This window comes from Nicotiana sylvestris, chromosome 6 (genome assembly GCF_000393655.2).
Source record: "Nicotiana sylvestris chromosome 6, ASM39365v2, whole genome shotgun sequence".
Taxonomy (NCBI): domain Eukaryota; kingdom Viridiplantae; phylum Streptophyta; class Magnoliopsida; order Solanales; family Solanaceae; genus Nicotiana; species Nicotiana sylvestris.
In genome coordinates, this window is record NC_091062.1 from 14,726,325 (window position 1) to 14,746,176 (window position 19,852).

At 35.4% G+C, this 19,852-nt stretch overlaps 1 protein-coding gene across 1 annotated transcript; it reads left to right on the forward strand.

Moving 5' to 3' along the window:
• Positions 1-5,757: 5,757 nt before the first annotated feature.
• Positions 5,758-13,959, forward strand: LOC104245143 (serine/threonine-protein kinase STY13-like). The gene is made up of 3 exons (XM_009800711.2): positions 5,758-6,058; positions 6,946-7,923; positions 13,350-13,959. The coding sequence occupies exons 2-3, from the start codon at positions 7,040-7,042 to the stop codon at positions 13,684-13,686; spliced, it is 1,221 nt and encodes a 406-aa protein (XP_009799013.1). The 5' UTR covers positions 5,758-6,058; positions 6,946-7,039; the 3' UTR covers positions 13,687-13,959.
• The last annotated feature ends 5,893 nt before the right edge of the window (positions 13,960-19,852 follow it).

Here is a 19,852-nt window from a genome sequence, read left to right on the forward strand (position 1 = left end):
TTAGTAGGAAAAATTCCCTCAACAAAGTTAGGCAAGACACTTACCTCAAACAAGCCAAATTGATACCGAGCAAGCCAAATGATGTTTCAAAAATACCATTATGCACGTACCGACCTCCGAATGGATCGAAACTAGCCAAAAGCAACTTGAATACATCAAATAAATCCCAAGGAAACAAACCCCAATCGATAAAGGTCTAATCTTTAATAAAAAGCCCAAAGTCAACAAAAAAGTCAAACCCGGGCCCGCACCTCGGAGTCCGACGAGACTCATAAAATCTGACAACCCATTCAATTTACGAGTCCAACCATACTAGTTTCACTCAAATCCAACTCCGAATCGACGTTCAAAACTAAAAAATTTACTTTATGAAATTTTAAACAAAACCCCTCAAATTTCACTTTGAAATCATCAATCAAATACCAAAAACGAAGATGGATTCATGAAATATAACCAAAATCGAGTATATGACACTTAACCCAATCTATATGATGAAAATTGCCTCCAAAAATTGCCCAAATTCGAGTTCCCCAACTCAAAATATGACCAAATGAACAAACACTCGATATTAAGTATTTTTGCCCAGCTGTTCCGCCTTGTTTCGTGTGACAAATGATCCTGAAACTCACTTTTGATGCCTCCAATGGATTTCTTGTGAAATTTCAGTCAAGTTAGGCTTTTGATTCAATCCATTTGACCTTATAATGAAGGAGATATGCTGATTTTAATATCTGAAAATAATGCAGATTTTTAAATACGAAGTCAGTGCCAATTTCATAATTAATCTAAAAATCTGGCAACATAATTCTTAGTAAAATGACCATAAACTCCTCATACGACGTCCAAATTTGACGATTCTTTTTGCTATGACTACGTAATTATGATACGGATCTAATGCTTCAATCAAAATAGAAATCGGAGCTCATTTGTTTAATGTGATACCATTTATGCTTGAAGAAATAACGTCGAAACATAAGAAAAACGAGTGCAGCACAACCCAAACCTATTCGAAACTCACCTGAGCCCCTCGGGACCCCGTACGAAAATACCAACAAGTCCCATAATATAATACAGACCCACTCGAGGCTTCAAATCAGGCATAACAACATCGAAACGACGAAATGCACCTCAAATCAAACTTAATGAACTTTCGAACTTTCGACTTCTAAAAACTCGCACCGAAACATATCAAATCAACTCGGAATGAACTCAAATTTTGCACACAAGTCTTAATATATCATGCGGAGATACTCGTGCCCTCAAACTACCGAGCGAAGTATATATACTCAAAACGACAGGACTAGTTGCTACAAGGAATAACTAAAATATTGTTAATACAAATACATTTAAATACACTGAATATAAAATTGTGAATACAGTAAATACAAACATTGATTTAATGAATGCAACAATATAAAAAATATTGAAACACACTAAATACAAAAGTTTAATACAACAGTTATATACAATTGAAAAATTATTCTAATTAGTTGGGTTGATAATGAAGCATGTTAGAATTGATTTTGTTGAGTTATATTAGGAGTGTATCGCGCTAATTGATATTATTTTCGTTATTAGATAGCTGGACATACCTATTTTTAAGGTGATTGTCATTACTGTATTCATGAATACATCGCGTGAATACATGCGCGTACGACGGGACTTCCCTGATTTTAGGCATTTTTTGATGTTGTATTCATGAATATATGGCGTGAATACATATGAATACATGCACGTGCAGCTGGACTGCCATGATTTTAGGTGCTTTTTGCTGTTATATTCATGAATACAACAGCGCGAATACAACAAATACACTACAGTAACAACTGAATAGTAGCTACAGGAAGTAATTATGTATATGGTAGCTATAGAAAGTTAATAGCCACTAAACAATAGTGATTTCTGAAAACTCCTCAAATATATAACACACTTGATCTTAGCCAAGCCGAGAAAGGTATTTTTAAAGGTGACTTAAATTCGTATTCCTTATAGAGGGTGGGGGTAATTAAGAACGGTATAACTTATGGATTCTTCTTACAAATTATGCAATTGTCATATTTAATACAACATTCCAAACAATGGATAAAAAAATAATTCCAGCATAACTTACCCCGACATAACTTATACCAGTATAACTTATCCCGGCATAAGCCGTATTCAAGCCAAACGACCCCTTAATAATTGTACATCCCAAATAAGCACATACGTAATAGCAGTCTAAGATCAAATATTGACATTTAATCATATGTAAGTGACTACACCTTAGGTATTCTCTTGATGAGAAAAAAGAATAAGAAAACAAGAAGACTAAAATATCATTGGGTGAAGGAAAATGAGATAAAGATTTGGCCTTTACCCAATTTTCTTACAAAATTCATTTTCTCATTTAAAATTCATTTATCACGTAAGCTTACATTTTTATCTCGCTTTTCGGGGCATTTGCATTTATACACGTTTTTTATGTTACATTTTAACTTGTGTCCGCTTTGCAAAAAAATTGTAAGCGTACCCATTTTTTCGCATAACTTCAGTATACGGGGCTGAAGTAGCAAAGACAATCAAGCAAAACTTTAGCATTCTAGTAGTCAGGCATGAAGTTCAGCTCTAGAGCTGAAGTTTTTGATTTGTAACTGTCGAACTTCAGCTCTAGAGCTGAAGTTTTTATTTTTAACTGGTAAGTTTTTGTTTGTAAGCTTCAGCTCTAGAGCTGAAGTTTTTGTTTTGTAACTGTCGAACTTCAGCTTTAGAGCTAAAGTTTTTGTTTGTAAGCTTCAGTTCTAGAGCTGAAGTTTTTATTTTGTAACTGGGAAACTTCAGCTCTAGAGCTGAAGTTTTTGTCTTTGTAACTGGGGAACTTCAGCTATAGAGCTGAAGTTTTTGTTTGTTTATAATTTCATTTGTCACACCATCTTGACCAAACTGAAAGAAAATTAATTAGAGACAACAGGAGAACACTGCACCACAAACTTGCAAACTGTGTTAGATTCTTTACTTTGCATAGGATCCACGAAACACTGTAAATATCCTCAGAGAAATTAGAGAGGCAGATTCAATCCATCCATTCATTCATTCATTCACTTTTTTGTCCTTATATAGAACTATACGATTATTTGCCTGAGTAGTTTCATGACTTTTACTGCTGCTACTTACCATATTAGGAATTACGAGTAATAATTAATCAAACAAATCACCAAGATATATATATATATATATATATATATATATATATATATATATATATATATATATATATATATATATATATGCATGTCACGTGATAGAAAGTGACGAAGAAAGCAAATTGGTTGATTCAGATGTATAGGTTGGCGTGAAAATTTATAGGATTCACAGGAGAAATAAAAAGAATCAGATAGGGATGAACCTTACTTCTGGAAAAAGGAAAAAATAAAACTTTGAGGAGGAGAAGGAGGAGGAGAAAGGGGGCTGAAATTGTTTAAAAAGTGGGTACAAATTAAAAGTTTTTAAAAAATGGGTATAGGTTAAATGGGGACGACCAAATAAGGCGCCCCGTGCAATTTTTACTCGTTTTTCCTTTCGTTTCTTGTGGTATAAAATATACATTTTCGCACTAATACTAGCTTTTCAAATTCATGAAAAAATGGTTGTGATGACTGTGTAATTAGTCATATAAACCATGCCTATATGTCAACAATTCCCTGATTAATATGTCTTTCTAATTCTAATTTCTTTGCTATAATAATTCTTTAATTGACCAATGAATATCGTAAACTCATAATGTCTGTTTATCTTTTCATGTGAGCTATACACACTTAAAAAACTGAGGTCGGTTTTGATCAAAATTGAATTTCCCATTTAAAAATATTGTATTTCAGAATTTTTTAGCTAATATATGATCAAACGCAATAAAGATTAAAAAATAGTTTGAAAGAGTAATATCCATTTAAGTTCATTAATTTGAGGAAATTATGTTTATATTGTAAATCTTTGAGAGGCGATATGTCACCAAATCAAAAATCAAGGGAGTGTAAACATAAGATATGTGATTTGATTCCTCCAACCACCCATGTTGTCTTGTTCTTTCTTCTTATTTATTAGTATTTCCCTTAAATCTAAGGTGGAAAAGATCATTAAATCTAGCTTTATCTACAAATAAATACATTCACATCCTAAAATCATATTGTTGGCATGAAATTCTTTTTCTATTTCGCACTCTTATCAATCTGCGGTCATTGATTTTTCGATAGAGAAATCCTTTTTCTGATTAAGATGAAGGTATTCTATCTATCCCACCATAATCTTTGGTGGTAATAAAGAACTCACCATATATTGTCTTTTATAATTTTAATACAAATAATAATTTTAATATGTAACATCACTAAAATGTTTCTAACCTTTCTTATTTAATCCGAGCTTTGCAATTCTGATACATATTTAAATCTAGCTAGTTATAAAGCTAATGCATATAATTATGTTTTCATATAGTTAAAATAATTTCTAATTGTCAGATGTATGCCAACTTGTTGCCTAGATGGTTTAGATTATTTGGAGTTAGATAAAGGATAATAGATTTCGAACTTGTTTATTTCATTTTATGTTATCTAAGCCTATCACCAACAATTTGAAGTACATGGATAAAATATTTTTATTCTTAACTAGAGAACTCGGATTGTCGGGTTGAATCTATGTGGACCAAAAAATTCTGGTAAAAAACACTTCTCTTTTTAATGCATCTTGTGTGACGTGAATCTAAATTAATCGGACTCTCAGCGAGTACTAAACACCAAATAAGAAACCAATTATCTAAGCTTAATAATAATAATAACAATAATAATATGTATAATTAACAGTAGGAGAACATTTTAAAACTATTATGCTCTTTTTATTTATTTATCAAGACTATCATTTACGATTATTTCACATCTCAATAAAATTATATGATGGTTCCTTCTGAGATATCCAATAAAATGGAAAAATAACTACACATGATTATCTTACACAAATTCCACACCATATTAAATGCACTTTTCCAATTACATCTCTTTCTTTTCCTCTTTTTTCTTCCATTTCCCTCCTTTTTATTATTTTATTTTTTCTTCAATTGGCCCGACTTTGACGTGACATCCCAAATAAGCACATTCGTAGTACAAGTCCAAAATCAAATATCGTCCGGTCAGGATTTAAGTAGTCCCCACATAACTTTATGCTCACAAATCAATTAACATGTGAGTGACTACACCACAAGTCTTCCCTAAATATAAAAAGAAAAAAAAAAACAAAAGACTAAGGGTGTGTTTGGTATTGAAGAAAATATATTTCATTATCTAAGAAAAATTGAAAAATAAATTCCTTAAAAAATAAAAAATTATTTTAACAGCGTCTAAAAATAAATAAATAAATAATAAAAAATATATTTTTGTAATAATTTTATTCACTTTTACCCCTTAAATAGTTTTTGTAATAGATTTACGTAAAACAAGATTTATAAGTACATTTAACACACTCCAACCCCTTCCCACGCCCTCAACACAACCCCCCCCCCCCTCCACCCCACCGCCCAGATCCCCAACGCCCCACCTCTACTCCCGAACCCTACCCACCCCCATCTTGACGTGACATCACATACGTAATACCATTGCAAAGATCAAAATATAAAGGGTCCTGATTAAAGTAGGCCCCACAGAACTTCAGCTCACAGAACATTTTATCATGTGAGTGACTACACCATAGGTCTTCCCTTGATGTGCTAAAGAAAAAAACAAAAGTCGAAGACTAAACAAGCTCTCTCCTCTATAGCTAAGACAATTCACAATTCATTTCATTCATTACTGTGTGTGTGTGTGTGTGTGTGTTTTTCTCGTGTTCACTTCTCTTTCTTCGTTTTTTCTGTGCTACTGAGAATACTCTTTCTCTTTCTCTCTAGCTTTATTAGCTCTTTCTCTCTCTGTACGCCGTCGTTTTATCGCCGGTGATGTTTATTTAACCGGAATATTTGGTCAGTTGGAAAGTTCGATCGGCTGTAGAGAACAATTAGCACACGGCACCAGCTTAATTGCAAAGTCAAGTTCTTTTGATCGCGGTAAAATTACCTTTTCGTCCTCGATTTTGCCCTCGGATCACTAATTTTGTTAAATTTTTTGAGCTTTTTTGTTGAGCTTTTGCTGTTTTAATTATGATTTTTCTTAGTTCTATTTTCGACAATTTTAGCCTTTTTAATTTTTTCTTTTTTCTATAATTTGGAGCTTGCATTAGTTTTTTGTATTTGTTTTTTTGTTTTCTAAATTAAGTTGAGTTTGAAGGTCTTAGGTTACTCAAGTTATAGGGGTTATGTTTTCATGTAGTTTATGATTAATCTTCTGATGTAATTGAAGAAAATTTGTTAATTGATTTCTCATTTCCATTTCTAGTGATTAGCTAATTTTGAAGGCATTGAATGAACTGAAGGTGATGAAGGATTCTTTTTTTTTCTACATGGTCTGTTTTACAAATTTGTATCAATAAAGCTTGGTTTTTGGAAGTTTTGTCGTGGGTAGAGTTACCCAGTACCTGAGCTGGTAGGAGGTAGCAGCTACTCGGTAGCAGCTACCCGGTGGAATGATCGAGGTGCGCGCAAGCTGGCCCGGACATCACCATCATTGAAAAAAGCTAGTAATATTTGTGTTGTTGTTTTAGCTTATTCAATCTGTTAATTGCATTCGACGTGTGAAGAGGGAGAAGAAGAGCCAACAGAAGTATGATTATAAAGATGATATTACTAGGCTGATGGTTTTTCTTATTGGAGTCTACGTCTGGTAGGCTTCTCGTTACGCTAGGTTTATTTATCCAAGAAACTAAGAAAATGAGAATGAGTTATTTAAATAAAGAGCAAACAGGGTTGCTGAGTTTCACAAGACTTTATCCCGGTCAGTTTACTGAGAAGGATTGTGTTTTTGATAAATGACCTTTTCCTTTTTCATGTTTTTACAGGGCAGGAGAGGTGCAGTTTGATTGTAGAAACCCTCATGCAGTAGAAACAAGTCAGATTTGAAGCTTTTGTGCTGTAGCTGCTTTGTCAGAAAAAATGTTGGAGGCTCCAAAATTTGTTGGACTTATAGACTTAAATCAAAACCTGTCACAAAATTTTTACCATAAGCTTGGTGAGGGGTCAAACATGTCAACTGAGAGTTATGGGAGCTTGCAGATGAGCAATGGTGGAGGTTCTGTTGCAATGTCGATGGATAACAGCAGTGTTGGGTCAAATGATTCTCACACTCGTATTTTGAACCATCAGAGCCTCAATCGCGTCCACAATAACTATTCTGTTGCAGCTAGCGTAAACAGGGTCAGAGTTTCTAACGGGTTGAGCAATGATGCCCTCGCTCAAGCCCTGATTGATCCTCGATTCCCCACCATTGGGCTTGAGAATTATGATGAGTGGACAATTGACTTGAGGAAGCTTAACATGGGACCAGCTTTTGCTCAAGGAGCTTTTGGAAAACTCTACAAGGGAACTTATAATGGTGAGGATGTTGCTATCAAGCTTTTGGAGAGGCCAGAACATGATCTTGAGAGGGCTCATTTGATGGAGCAGCAATTTCAGCAGGAGGTCATGATGTTGGCAAATTTGAAGCATCCAAATATAGTTCGGTTTATTGGTGCATGTCGTAAACCCATGGTATGGTGTATTGTGACTGAATATGCAAAAGGGGGATCAGTGCGCCAGTTTCTAACGAGGCGGCACAACCGATCTGTGCCATTGAAGTTAGCTGTGAAGCAGGCTTTGGATGTGGCAAGGGGGATGGAGTATGTACATGCCCTGAATCTGATACACCGTGATCTGAAATCCGACAATCTACTGATTGCTGCTGACAAGTCAATCAAGATTGCGGACTTTGGTGTTGCTCGTATTGAGGTGCAGACGGAAGGAATGACACCAGAAACTGGAACATACCGCTGGATGGCTCCGTAAGCATCTAGACTCTTTAGCAGCCTTGTTAAATCGGGTGTCTTATTCCAGTTTTTGGGCTTATACTAGAGCTCTTAAGCTTTTTGACCTACTCTTATGGGATATGTTTTAGTTTTGTAGATTACTTTTGAAGTTTTCAATTTCCTTATTTTAGTTTTAAATTCCAATGCTTTTTATATTTGTGCATGTGAAAAACTAGCCTTTTACTTGCTAAGAATAAGGTGAAATTGTAGCAAACATAGATATTCTCATTACTGCATGATATTTTAGTAATATTGTAGCATGTTGGATCCTTTTTTGGCAAAATAGAACTGAAGTGAAAAGCATGGAGTCGATGGGTTCAAGACCTGTACATCCTTTTGATAGGACCTCATTATTTGCGATTATATTGCTGTTGCTAAGAGGGAGAAATTATTTCTTCCGATCAAACCTTTTAACTTAGTTATGCGCTTATTGATGAAGGTTAAAGAAATGATCAGCTTAATATTCTCTTTCAATTTCTTTCCCTCCTTTCCTTTTCCTTCTTGCCTGGGACTTGTAATTTGCTTCAAGTTAGTCGCACCTAAGGGTGTGCCTAGTGGTTAATGAAATGGGTGCATATCGCGGAGACTAGGGTTTAAATCCCAGCAGAGACAAAAACACTAGGTGATTTCTTCCCATACGCCTACGCCTTGGTGCACAAAGTTATCCGATATCTGCGCTGATGGGAGATAGCAGGCATTCAGTGAAATAGTCGAAATAATCGAGATGCTCGCAAGCTGGCCCGAGTATCATTGTCAAAAAGAAAAGTTGCTTCTAGTTAATCTAGCTGGAAAGGGTTCAAACTACAACAGCTACCTCACTCGGTTCAGTTTCATGATATGTTTGAGAGATATGAACCATAGTTCTACTTATTGAATAGGTAGATGAAGCTCATTTGGAAGTACATCTTCTCTCCTTTGTGATGTTGACCTTCCATCATCAGCTTTAGCATTGCCTCGTTCTTCAAAGCAGTGGGGTTCTGTTGGAATGTTGTATGGGTAAAGAAAGAGAATGGGGAGGTGCGAGTCATTGGATTTGTCTCTCTTTACTGATAACATACTTCCATATATTGGGTTCGTTGTTGCTGGAGAAGCTTGAAGAGGAGAAGGGGATAAGGGATGACAATTTTAGTGTCTACTGAACACATGTCTCCCTTTACTGGAAGTTGGTGGGGAGGAAAAGATTGCTATTGGTCTTTTCTTAAAAGAAATGACTATAGCCTCTAACTTTAGATTAACCCAATTAGCGACTTTCCAGTAAGAGATTACTTGATATTATTCGAATTCCTCGCCTTTCTCGCTCTTGGTAATGTGGTGGGAGGGTATAATAGTAAGAGTTGTGTGGTTAATTTTTTCCATTCACCATTATTAAAGAAGGCTGGTGTCATATATTGGATTTGTACCTCTATGGAAAGAGTTTATTGCCTTTATTTGCATTGCTCTCCTAGAAAGCTTAGCAATGCTTGTCCTAAGTTGGACAGTGGACAACGTACTTGTCTACCCAGATGATGCTTTCAAAATGACGTCCGAGTTCATGGTCAAGGTCAGGAACTAGATGAGTATTTGAAGATGTTATAATGCAATTGCCATAATTGCACGCACAATTAATGGTTTACTGCTTTGGGGTAAGGTCATTTGTTTGTTCATAAAGGTAGATTCATTACACCATAAGTCAAGTGTACCTCTTTAAGCATCTTCGCTAGCTCCGAGTTGGAAAGAAGTTAAAACCCTGTTTTGGGTGAGATTAATTGTTTTTTCAAAAAGGTAAATTGGTTACACCATAAAGCAAGTGTACCTCTTTTAGTTTCTTCACTAGCTCTGAGTTGGCAAGAAGTTAATTCTTTTCCGAGATGTTTCTAACCATCTCAATCAATGAGAAGTAGAAGTGGAATATTGGCTCAATCTTCTCATGAACCTAAATCATTTTTTTATAACCGTGGTGTCCGGGTTAGCTTGCGCGCACCTCGACTAATCCATGGGGTACCTACTAATGCTATCTCCCACCAGCACAGGTGTTGGGTAACTCTATCCTTCAAGACTTTGATCAATGAGAAGAAATCACTTAGTATTTTTGCCTATGTTGGGATCTGAACCTAAGACGCCGTGATTCTCAACCCACTTCATTGATCACCACGTCACTTTTTTATTTTTATTGTAAATCATTTTCTAAAACCTCCCGTCATTCTTTCTGGAGAGCCGTGTTTCTAAAGTGAAAAGCGTAAAAAGCGACAAGGTCCATGGAGTTTGATGCGAAAAACGAGAAGTGAAGCACTCAAGTTATCCAAAAGTATAAATGTATAATATACCATAAATACAAATTTATAAATATTCTCATGAACCCGAATCATTTCCTGAAACATCCAATCATTCTTTGTGGAGAGCAGTGTTTTGAAAAGTGAAAAGCACCAAAAACGATAAGGTCCATGGAGTTTGAAGCGAAAAGGAGAAGTGAGGCACACAAGTTATGGAAAAGTAAATAATACCAAACAGAAAAATTTAGTAGTATAACAATCAAATTGCAATTAAAATAACTAAATTTAGCAACCAGTGCTACAAGATCTCGTGCATTGGAACCCATAGTTATGAACCCGAAACCTTTAGTATGGAACATTTTCTTTCCCAAGTGAAATCCCCTAGTATATGAAAGAGTGAAAAAGTGCTTTCGTTGTTGTGGAAGAAGAAGCCTTCGTATCTTAATGCACGTATTTAATTTATTTGGAGCTATTAAAGCAGGATCCACTTTTTGGGCAATATGAGTCGAAGCAATAACAAGAATATTTCTAGTAGAACATCTTTCACAATCCCTGGAGAGATGGTTCACTAATACACCGAGGGCTAAGTCATTCGACTCATTCACATCCAGATCATGAATGTTTGGAATCCATATTATACAAGGAGACATTGCTTTTACTAATTCGAATTGAAGGGTGATATAAAATATTGTTGATATTAATCCAACTCCTCAAAATCAAGATTTAAAGAATCGGCCCTTTCTCATTAGGATCACTTTGTGCATCATCATTTAGAGTGCACTCTTCTCTGGAGCGCATGGTGTCATTTATGAAGCGATAATCCCTTGCTTCACATCATTTAAAAATGGCTTTGAACAACAATGCTGGAGAGATGCTATAAATGAAGAAACAATTCCTTGGAAATAAATTATAATAATGCCTTATTTGGTACTTAGTCTTATAACATGTGTTGCTTGACCTAAATGCTTACTTTAGTTGAAATAGGCCTTTTAGAAACAAAAGGAGCACAAAAAGCCGTTAATGATCAACTAATACAACTTGTGTTAATTACGGGGGAGAGCCTACACATGATGTGGCTCAGTACTTGACATCTTACTTTTATTTTATTTTATTTTATAAGACTTTTACTGCCTTAGATTTTGTGCAGTTTAATTGGGAGAGGCATTGCTTGATTTTTTTGTTTTGGGACAATTTAATTGCTTCAGGTTGATTGAAAGTTGATCGAATTATCACAAGCTATGTTATACTGGTCCTTTGCATTTGCTTTTCCTGTGTCGAATGTGTGTACCGTGGGTGGGGGGTACGCACAAAAAATTAACAAAAAAGAAAATGCATGTACCTATACCAGTATTGCATACATCTGATAGAATACATGCTGCTTTTATTTGCTGAAAATAAGTACTATATTTGAAACATCTCAAGATTTTAGATTTCTCTTGACCAGAACTCATCAACTGAAGGGGTTTGAAAAAACCCATGCATCAAATCTATTTAGGGCGTTGGGGTGTCCTAAATAAGAAACACCAAATTAATTTTGAAATACCCATAAATACTTAAGAATATATTTTACATGTCATTTTATTTTTTGATGAAGGCATTACATTAGAAAGCATCAAGGAGATACAAGGTTAAAGGAGTGTGTTAGCTCCATTATAACAGATTAGAGGGAGCTAACACAGTCCAAAAAATGATCGGTACCAGCTACAGGGATTGGGTTTGTCCGGTAAAATAAATTAAGCAAACATCTAGCTTTAAGAGAGTGATCTGGGTTCATCAACCAGATGTTCTTGATGGTTTTATCAACTCTAACTTGCATATGCATCTCTGATATTACATGTCATTGTATGTATTATGCTTGCATTTCTAGGTTCATGCATTTGCATGCCTGAGTATTAAATTGTTAAAATCTATGTTTTATTGGATAACCATGGAAATAATCTTCTTCGATGGCGTGGACTAGTATATAAGGTGCAAAATTAATGACAAGAAAGAAAATTTTGCTTCAATTTGCTTAGTAGTTTATTTTTTTGCTGACATTCGGGGTTTTCCTGTATTTGGTGTCATAACTGAGAATTGGTATAATAATGCTTTTGGAGGAATATTTGCTAATCATGATTTCCTCGGTCTTTAGGATACTGTTCTTGGAAGCTCAGTTATTTGTTTCTGGGGCATATATGGCAGTTAGAATTTAAACCTTAAATTTGATCTGCAATTCCACAATGTGGTAATATACTAGGTATGTTGTTATTGTTGTAATTAGATCTGCAATTCAGGATGAAAGAGAGAACAGGATATAGAATTAGCTCCCTTTCCATCTGTTGTAGAATGCTCACTTATCAAGTATCCACGGTAGATTAAGACTGGCATTTGTTCCCTTTTTTTTTTGGCTTGTTTCCTACACAACGTTGAAGATGAAAATTGGCTTGGGAGATGAAAGTATATTCTTCATAAGCTAAGTGAGTCGGAGATTAAGCTTTTGTTTTCTTTTTTTGAGATAATGTGACAAATGGAGAAGTTGTTTTCATTTCTAATAGGACATTTCTTTTAGACATTAATCAAAGAAGATAGGGTTCATGCTCTGCCTGAAGTAATGTTGAAATGCTTGTTGTAAGAATGGATGTATGAGGTTGCTCTGCTTAGTGGTGATAATTTTGGTGATAATCTAGTCGTGAAGCACCAGACCTGTGATGGCGGATAATGTTGCAGTGAAATATAGTTCTTCTCAGTGTGAGGATAGACTAGTACGCATGACATGCCTTAGGGAAGTAGACAGGATGAATGTGCTTTCTCTTGACTGAGTTTGATGTAATAATGAATGATGCTTACAAAAGAATGATATATTCCCAAAACAGTGGGGATCTCAATATCTGGTAAAGCTCGTAGCTTAGCACGTGTAGCCAGTCTTTGAAACTAACTGATATTATTTATACTCAAATTTTGATTCCAGGTAACCTGAAAAATGAAGTTACCTTTCAAGTTCCTCTTGAGAAACTATCTATTCATGTTCTGCAGATCCTATCCTGTTTAACTTTATCATTTTTTTTTGCAAATGTTCTAGTTTCTTCTCTATTTAGAAAGAGAAAAACAATGTTCAAACTTGTTAGTGTGTGTTTGGTGGTGGACTGCTCAAGTGCATTTGACTTTGTTTTGTAGGGAGATGATCCAGCACCGACCATACACCCAGAAAGTTGATGTTTATAGTTTTGGCATTGTTCTCTGGGAGCTCATAACAGGGATGCTTCCTTTCCAGAACATGACTGCTGTACAGGCAGCTTTTGCTGTTGTCAACAAAGGCGTCCGCCCAACAATCCCCAATGATTGTTTGCCTGTGTTATCTGAGATCATGACCCGCTGCTGGGATGCTGACCCTGATAATAGGCCACCTTTCTCTCAGGTGGTCAGAATGCTTGAGGCAGCAGAGACAGAAATCATGACTACTGTCAGAAAGGCCCGTTTCAGATGCTGCATTCAACCTATGACTACAGATTGATTCGCGAAGAGGAAACTAGCAGCAAGATGTTGGATGGCAAAACTGATTTGAGTCCACCATGTGTATCTATCAGGCATAATTTCTTTGTTCAGATAGAAAAAGGGAGATAGTTATGATAGGAACTAATTGTTTTTCTGTTGTATCTTGTTTTTCTCTTTAACTTGGATTTAAGATCTTGACTGGTGATAAATGGTGATAGGGGATATTTTGATGTGTATTTTTTATGGTAGTGTTTGCTTAATTTGCTCAAAATATATCAGGTCCTGTATCTTATTTTGTGCCCACTCCCTTATTCTATGCCCACACCCTTATTTTGTAGGTTACATTCTATTTGTATCTGTGCAGAATATACAGGGAACGGAGGAATACGATTGCTTCAAGAGCAGTAAGGCACATCAAAGTCTATGGTAAGTGTGCAGAATCTGCAGTATTGAAGTATGTATACTTCTTAGAATGGATTGTTTTGATATTGGAAACTTCCACAACTCTTTTTGCCCCCTTCCCCGCTCCTCCCAACTCAGGGCAAGTATTTATGTGGTAGGATAGATGACTAGTCCTGAGCATCTTTCCTATAGTTAACAAGAGAATATGGAAGGCGATAGGAGTGATTTCGTCGAAGTCGTCCCTTGGACTCCTTTATTTGACATATGGACTGGCAGGTATATTAAAGTCCTGGAGTCAAGAGTCTACATTCCTGTGCTTATTGAGAGTTTGCTAGCAGTCCAGTGAGATCATGTAGGCTTAGGGTCATATTTGACTGCTGAGTCTGCAGCTTTTATTTCGAAGTCGTTCATTAGAAAAACTATTTCCATTTGGAAAAGGAGAAACTTCTTTTTGTTGGAAAGTTGCTTTAGTCTACTTTAGTTGTTTCACGTTTAACTTTGAAGAAAAGTTGATTATATATACAATCAAAGCCTCGTTTGTTCCAAATATTTTTGGATGTTATAGCGAAATGCTATTATAGAGATCATATATTATAACATAACATGAAAATTCGTTCCGAAAAAACTTGGCTTTTATAGTGAAGTGTTGTTATATAGGGATACTGTTATAGAGATGTCTGATTGTGTATATTGGTTGTTGGGGGAAAAAATATTGGGGAGCATATGTGTGATTTTTACGAAGTCATCCCTTTGTGTTCTTTCTTTTAATTTTTTTTGGCAAATCATTTTAGTTTGATTTATGAAAATAAGACTGTTTTTTAATCCAGTCGTTTGTTTTAATTTTGAAAATTTAGTCAAAACTCTTACTACTAGTTTTCGAAGGTCGTATTATTTTGGTTTTCAATAATTTACCTAATCGGCCAAATAATTGATGAAAATCAATAGTATCCGAATTAAATCCGAACTTAATTAGAGCACTCATTCCTTTTCTAGAAATGTATTTCAAAGACAAAATCCAAACGCTAGAATCATTTATTTCCCACTTGAGACGTAAACTAAAAACTAACCTCTTTCCACTGGGTATATATGGATTAAGTTCTGGAAAAATATGTAGAGTATTTAATCTGCCTCTACCATAGTTGGATTAGTGTTCAAATTCCTTCAAAACATGAATTTAGCTAGTCTTTGGACATAGATTTGATTGAAATTTGAAAAGAGAATATTTGAAGTTGTATTGAAAAATAATTTTTGAAAGTTAAAGTTGTGATTGGACATTTATTTTATTTGAGGAAAAGTTGAAGTTTTGTAATTAGAAGAAAAAATTTCATTCAAAAACTGTCATAAACTAATTTTTGGAAACTTGAAATTTTTTGTTTTTTATTTTTCCAAAATATGATCATATTTCATAAGCTTGAAAAAATAAAACTAATATTTATGGTCAAACGGGAGCTTAGTATTTACAAAAGTGGTACTCCTAATTCGCATCTAAAAGTGGAGTAGAGATAGTGCTCACAGACTACTTTTCTGCCGTCTTTGAAAAATAGCTAATATCCTGAAGTTTTAAAATTAAAATTCCAACTCCAGGACAATATTATGAGGTTTTACTTGTAGAATTTGAAACTGCAAGATAGTAATCAATTTTCAATTACTTCGACTAAAAAGTAGCTATTTGTAAATTTTACTCAAAAGTGGATCGGTATAATTAACTTAATTCGATGTATGTAGCAAGTTATGTTAGTTTACCATAATTAAGTGAAAATTTGTATTGGGGAAAATCAAGTTAACATTTGAAATTAATTATGTGGCTGACATGTCAAGACACGTGGATTAATAGAAGAGTGGCATCTGGCAAAAAGTACTTAAAGAGACTCGGGTCTTAATAGGTACGGACAAAGGGTCAAGAAAACAAGAAGGAATGGTTACTCAGGTCTCTTGATAATTTGAAAAGACACCGGTGGAATGAACCAAGACAACAAAAAAGTACAGATACATAATTGTTGGGTTTTAAGTATAGTATGACTTAAAAGAGGGTGAATGAAAAATGGGGGGAAATGAAATTTTTAAGTGAAATTTTAAGTTTCCTCCTTGATGAAGGAACATTGTCCCATATTGAAAGAGGAAGAGGTTTTTAATGGGTATATAAGCAATTGCTCTTCTTCTAGCTCTTAAAGAGTTGAGAAGAAGGCAAGCTTCGTGCCGTCATCATCGTCACTCGGCTCGGCTTCAGCTTCGGATTCGGTCAAATGATTGATTTTTTGGACCAAATTTATTTGTTAATAGTAAATATTAATAGAAATATTATTAAATATCCGTTTTAATAACAAAATATTAATATTAAATCTCAAAGTATTAATATTAAAATCCAACCGTTTCCATATTTTCGTTTTCTGTTTTGGTAACAAAAAATTAACTACCCTCTTCAATTTTCCCTCTTTATTTTTCCTTTTTATTGTTGAGTAAATAGCCATTTATGTTATGACATTTATACTGTTGTCGTTTTGCATAAACAGTCGTTCTGAAGAGTTGCACCTCTTCAGATTTCAACCCAACATTGGCTATAAATATAAGTCCATTCTCTCAGATTTCCATACGATTTTTTGAGTTTCTCCTTCTTCTTTTACATACTTTTAACATCAAACAAAGCAACAATAAGCGTGATTTACTACCGAACTTTGTGTTCGCTAAAACACTGGGGTTTGAAGTACCACTACACCAGTGTGTAATTCGTTCTATCCTGGGAGGAATAATCCATAACCTTGGGTACTAGGAGGGGATTAAATTCCTTAAGGAAACACTGTGAATTCAGTGGGCTCGGATTAACTTTAGTTTCTTTACATTTTCTGTTTATACGTTATTCTATTTTTTCAGAATTAATTTACAAATACAGATTGTTAACAGTAATATCTGCAATTAATAAGCATAAATGATGGGGAACGTTATAGAATCTTCACGAAAAAGATACGATTGCCTATTATAACGTTTCATTAATGTCATTAATTGCTTATAATGGCTCTATTATGAGAGGAAAGAAACGTATTACTTAGAAATAACTATAAAAAGGAGAGAAATAACATTTGTATGGAGACACAGATGATTATTGGAATATACTTATTTACATTGCTTTATATTTGGCTACTTCTCAATCTAATTTTTCCTTTCTCATTACACAATTATTTCTTTATTTGATTATCAATAACCTAGGTTCTTCTAAAAATAAGCTTTGACCGAAATTTCTATTTTCTAGTTAAATAGATTGGTTCTGTTACGGGGAATATGATAATCTTTTACTTTCTAAATCAATTCTTCGGTCAAAACAAACACGTCAAATGTCAACAACAACAACCAACAAAATCTACAACACCAAGAAAATCAACAACATCAGCTAAACCAACAATGTGATGGAACTCCAGTACCCTCACCACAACACTCTCCTCAACAATCTCGAGAAGGGACTCCTGACGGATCTGACAAATATAAAAAAGCAGCATGAGAGTAATCAACTATTGATGAAGTATTGAAACAATTAATCGCTCAACAGGTCAGCAATGTCCTTCAAGCTTTTGTCAACAGGTTGCCGGCTGTACCACCAACTCTACCTCCAAACAACAACGTAACCGTAGAAAATCCTCTTTCAAGACTCGTTAACTCAGGCAATAGAGGAACTCCCAGCGAATCTCGTGATGGAGGGTCAGGTAACCTAGTTAATTCTAATTTATAAAGTTTAGTACTAACCTTGTAGAAACAGCTCAAGGAGCAAAGCGATCGCATAGAGCAGATACCTGGAGTACCGCCCGTAATCAAGGGGATAGATATGGAAAAATACTCTCAACAACCTTGAGAGCCAAGTGCCGTTCCTTTGCCAATTCCAAAGAAATTCAAGATGCCCGATATCTCAAAATACGATGGAACAACTGATCAATAGGATCACGTAACTGCATTTACAACTGGTTTAAAGGGCAATGATTTGACCAAGCAAGAAATCGAATCAGTGTTGGTCAAAATATTTGGAGAAACACTCACGAAAGGAGCACTAACATGGTATTCTCTTTTACCTAGAAATTCTATTGATTTTTTTGCTGAGCTCGCAGATTCATTTATCAAAGCACACTCGGGAGCCCAAAAAGTTGAAAAACGAATGGAGGACATTTTCAAAATAAAACAAGGAGATACGGAGCTGCTCAGAGAGTTCGTAGATAGATTCCAGTGTGAAAGGATGATGTTTCCACGTGTACCTGATAATTGGGCGGCTATGGCTTTTGCCAGTAATCTGAATGAAAAAAGCTCAGAAGCCACGAAAAGACTTAAAGAAAGCTTACGAGAATTTCCAGCAACAACTTGGAATGATGTTTACAATAGATACAACACAAAGCTGCAGATAGAAGAAGATACTATCATTCAGTCCTAGAAAGATGAAAGAGTGAGTTCAAGATGAGTTGAAACTGGAAAAAGGTCCGGTAAAAATAGGTACGAACCTTATATGGGACCAGCGGGAAGGGATTCGCGTTCAAAACAGGAAAACCCAAGGTATGATCCGAGATCAAGGGGTAGAGAGTCAGGTTCATCGTCAAGGTTCGGAAAAGAAAGAAACATGCGAGATACGCGAGATGATGACAGAAGCTCAAAAGCAAAAATCAGCGGCTACAGTTTTAATGTTAGCACATCCGAGTTGGAAGCTGTTTTAAGAAGCATGGGAGACAAGGTACGGTGGCCAAAAGAAATGAGATCAAACCCAAGCAGGAGAAATCCCGATTTTTGGTGTGAATTTCACAACGATCACAGTCACAAAATGACGGATTGCAGATTGCTACAAGGTGAAGTAGAGCATTTATTAAAATAGGGTTACTTAACTAAATTGTTTAGTGAAAAGGGAAAGCAAGCATATATGAAGAATAGGAAGGAACCGCCAAAACCTCCTTCACCAAAGAGAACGGTTAATGTCATAAGTGGAGGGGAGGATATCAATGGCGTAACATATACGACAACAAAGAAGGTGTCAAAAATTATAGTCACTCATGGGAAGCGAGTTTGACTGGTTTTGGAAGAATATAGTATAACATTTGATGATGCAGATGGCGTGCTGGCCCCACATAATGATGCACTGGTAATATCTTTACTTGTACATGACACTAATGTAAAATGAGTTTTGGTTGATCCAGGTAGTTCTGTGAATATCATTCTGTTGAGAGTGGTAAACGAGATGCAAGCCAATAATAAGTTGATACCCACGGCACGCACCTTGTCTGGTTTTGACAACTCGAGCACCGTAACAAAAAGGGAGATAATACTCACCACATTCGTAGAAGGAGTAGTCAAAGACACCAAATTTCAAGTGATAGAAATGGATATGGCTTACAATATGATTCTCGGCAGAGCATGGATTCACGAAATGGATGTTGTTCCATCTACTCTACATCAAGCTATCAAGTTTCCTTCACAATGGGGAATATGGAAAATCCGTGGTGACCAACAGGATTCTCGAAGCATTAACTCCGTGACTGATTCATGCGCAAAAAGTGACGAAAATAGCAATTATAGAATTTAGTTGAGGATGCAGCAACACAAGCCTCAACTGAAGACAAGCAAACAGATGTAGACTTGAGGCCTGATACTATTCAAGAACTAAAAGAAAATGAAAATATCAAAACAACAATCGAGGAACTGGAAGCTATGGTACTATTTGTACATTGGCCGGACAGAAAAGTCTACATTGGAACCAAGCTCAACCTGGAGAAGAAACGTAAGTTGATTGAATTTTTAAAGTCTAACGCAGATTGTTTTGCTTG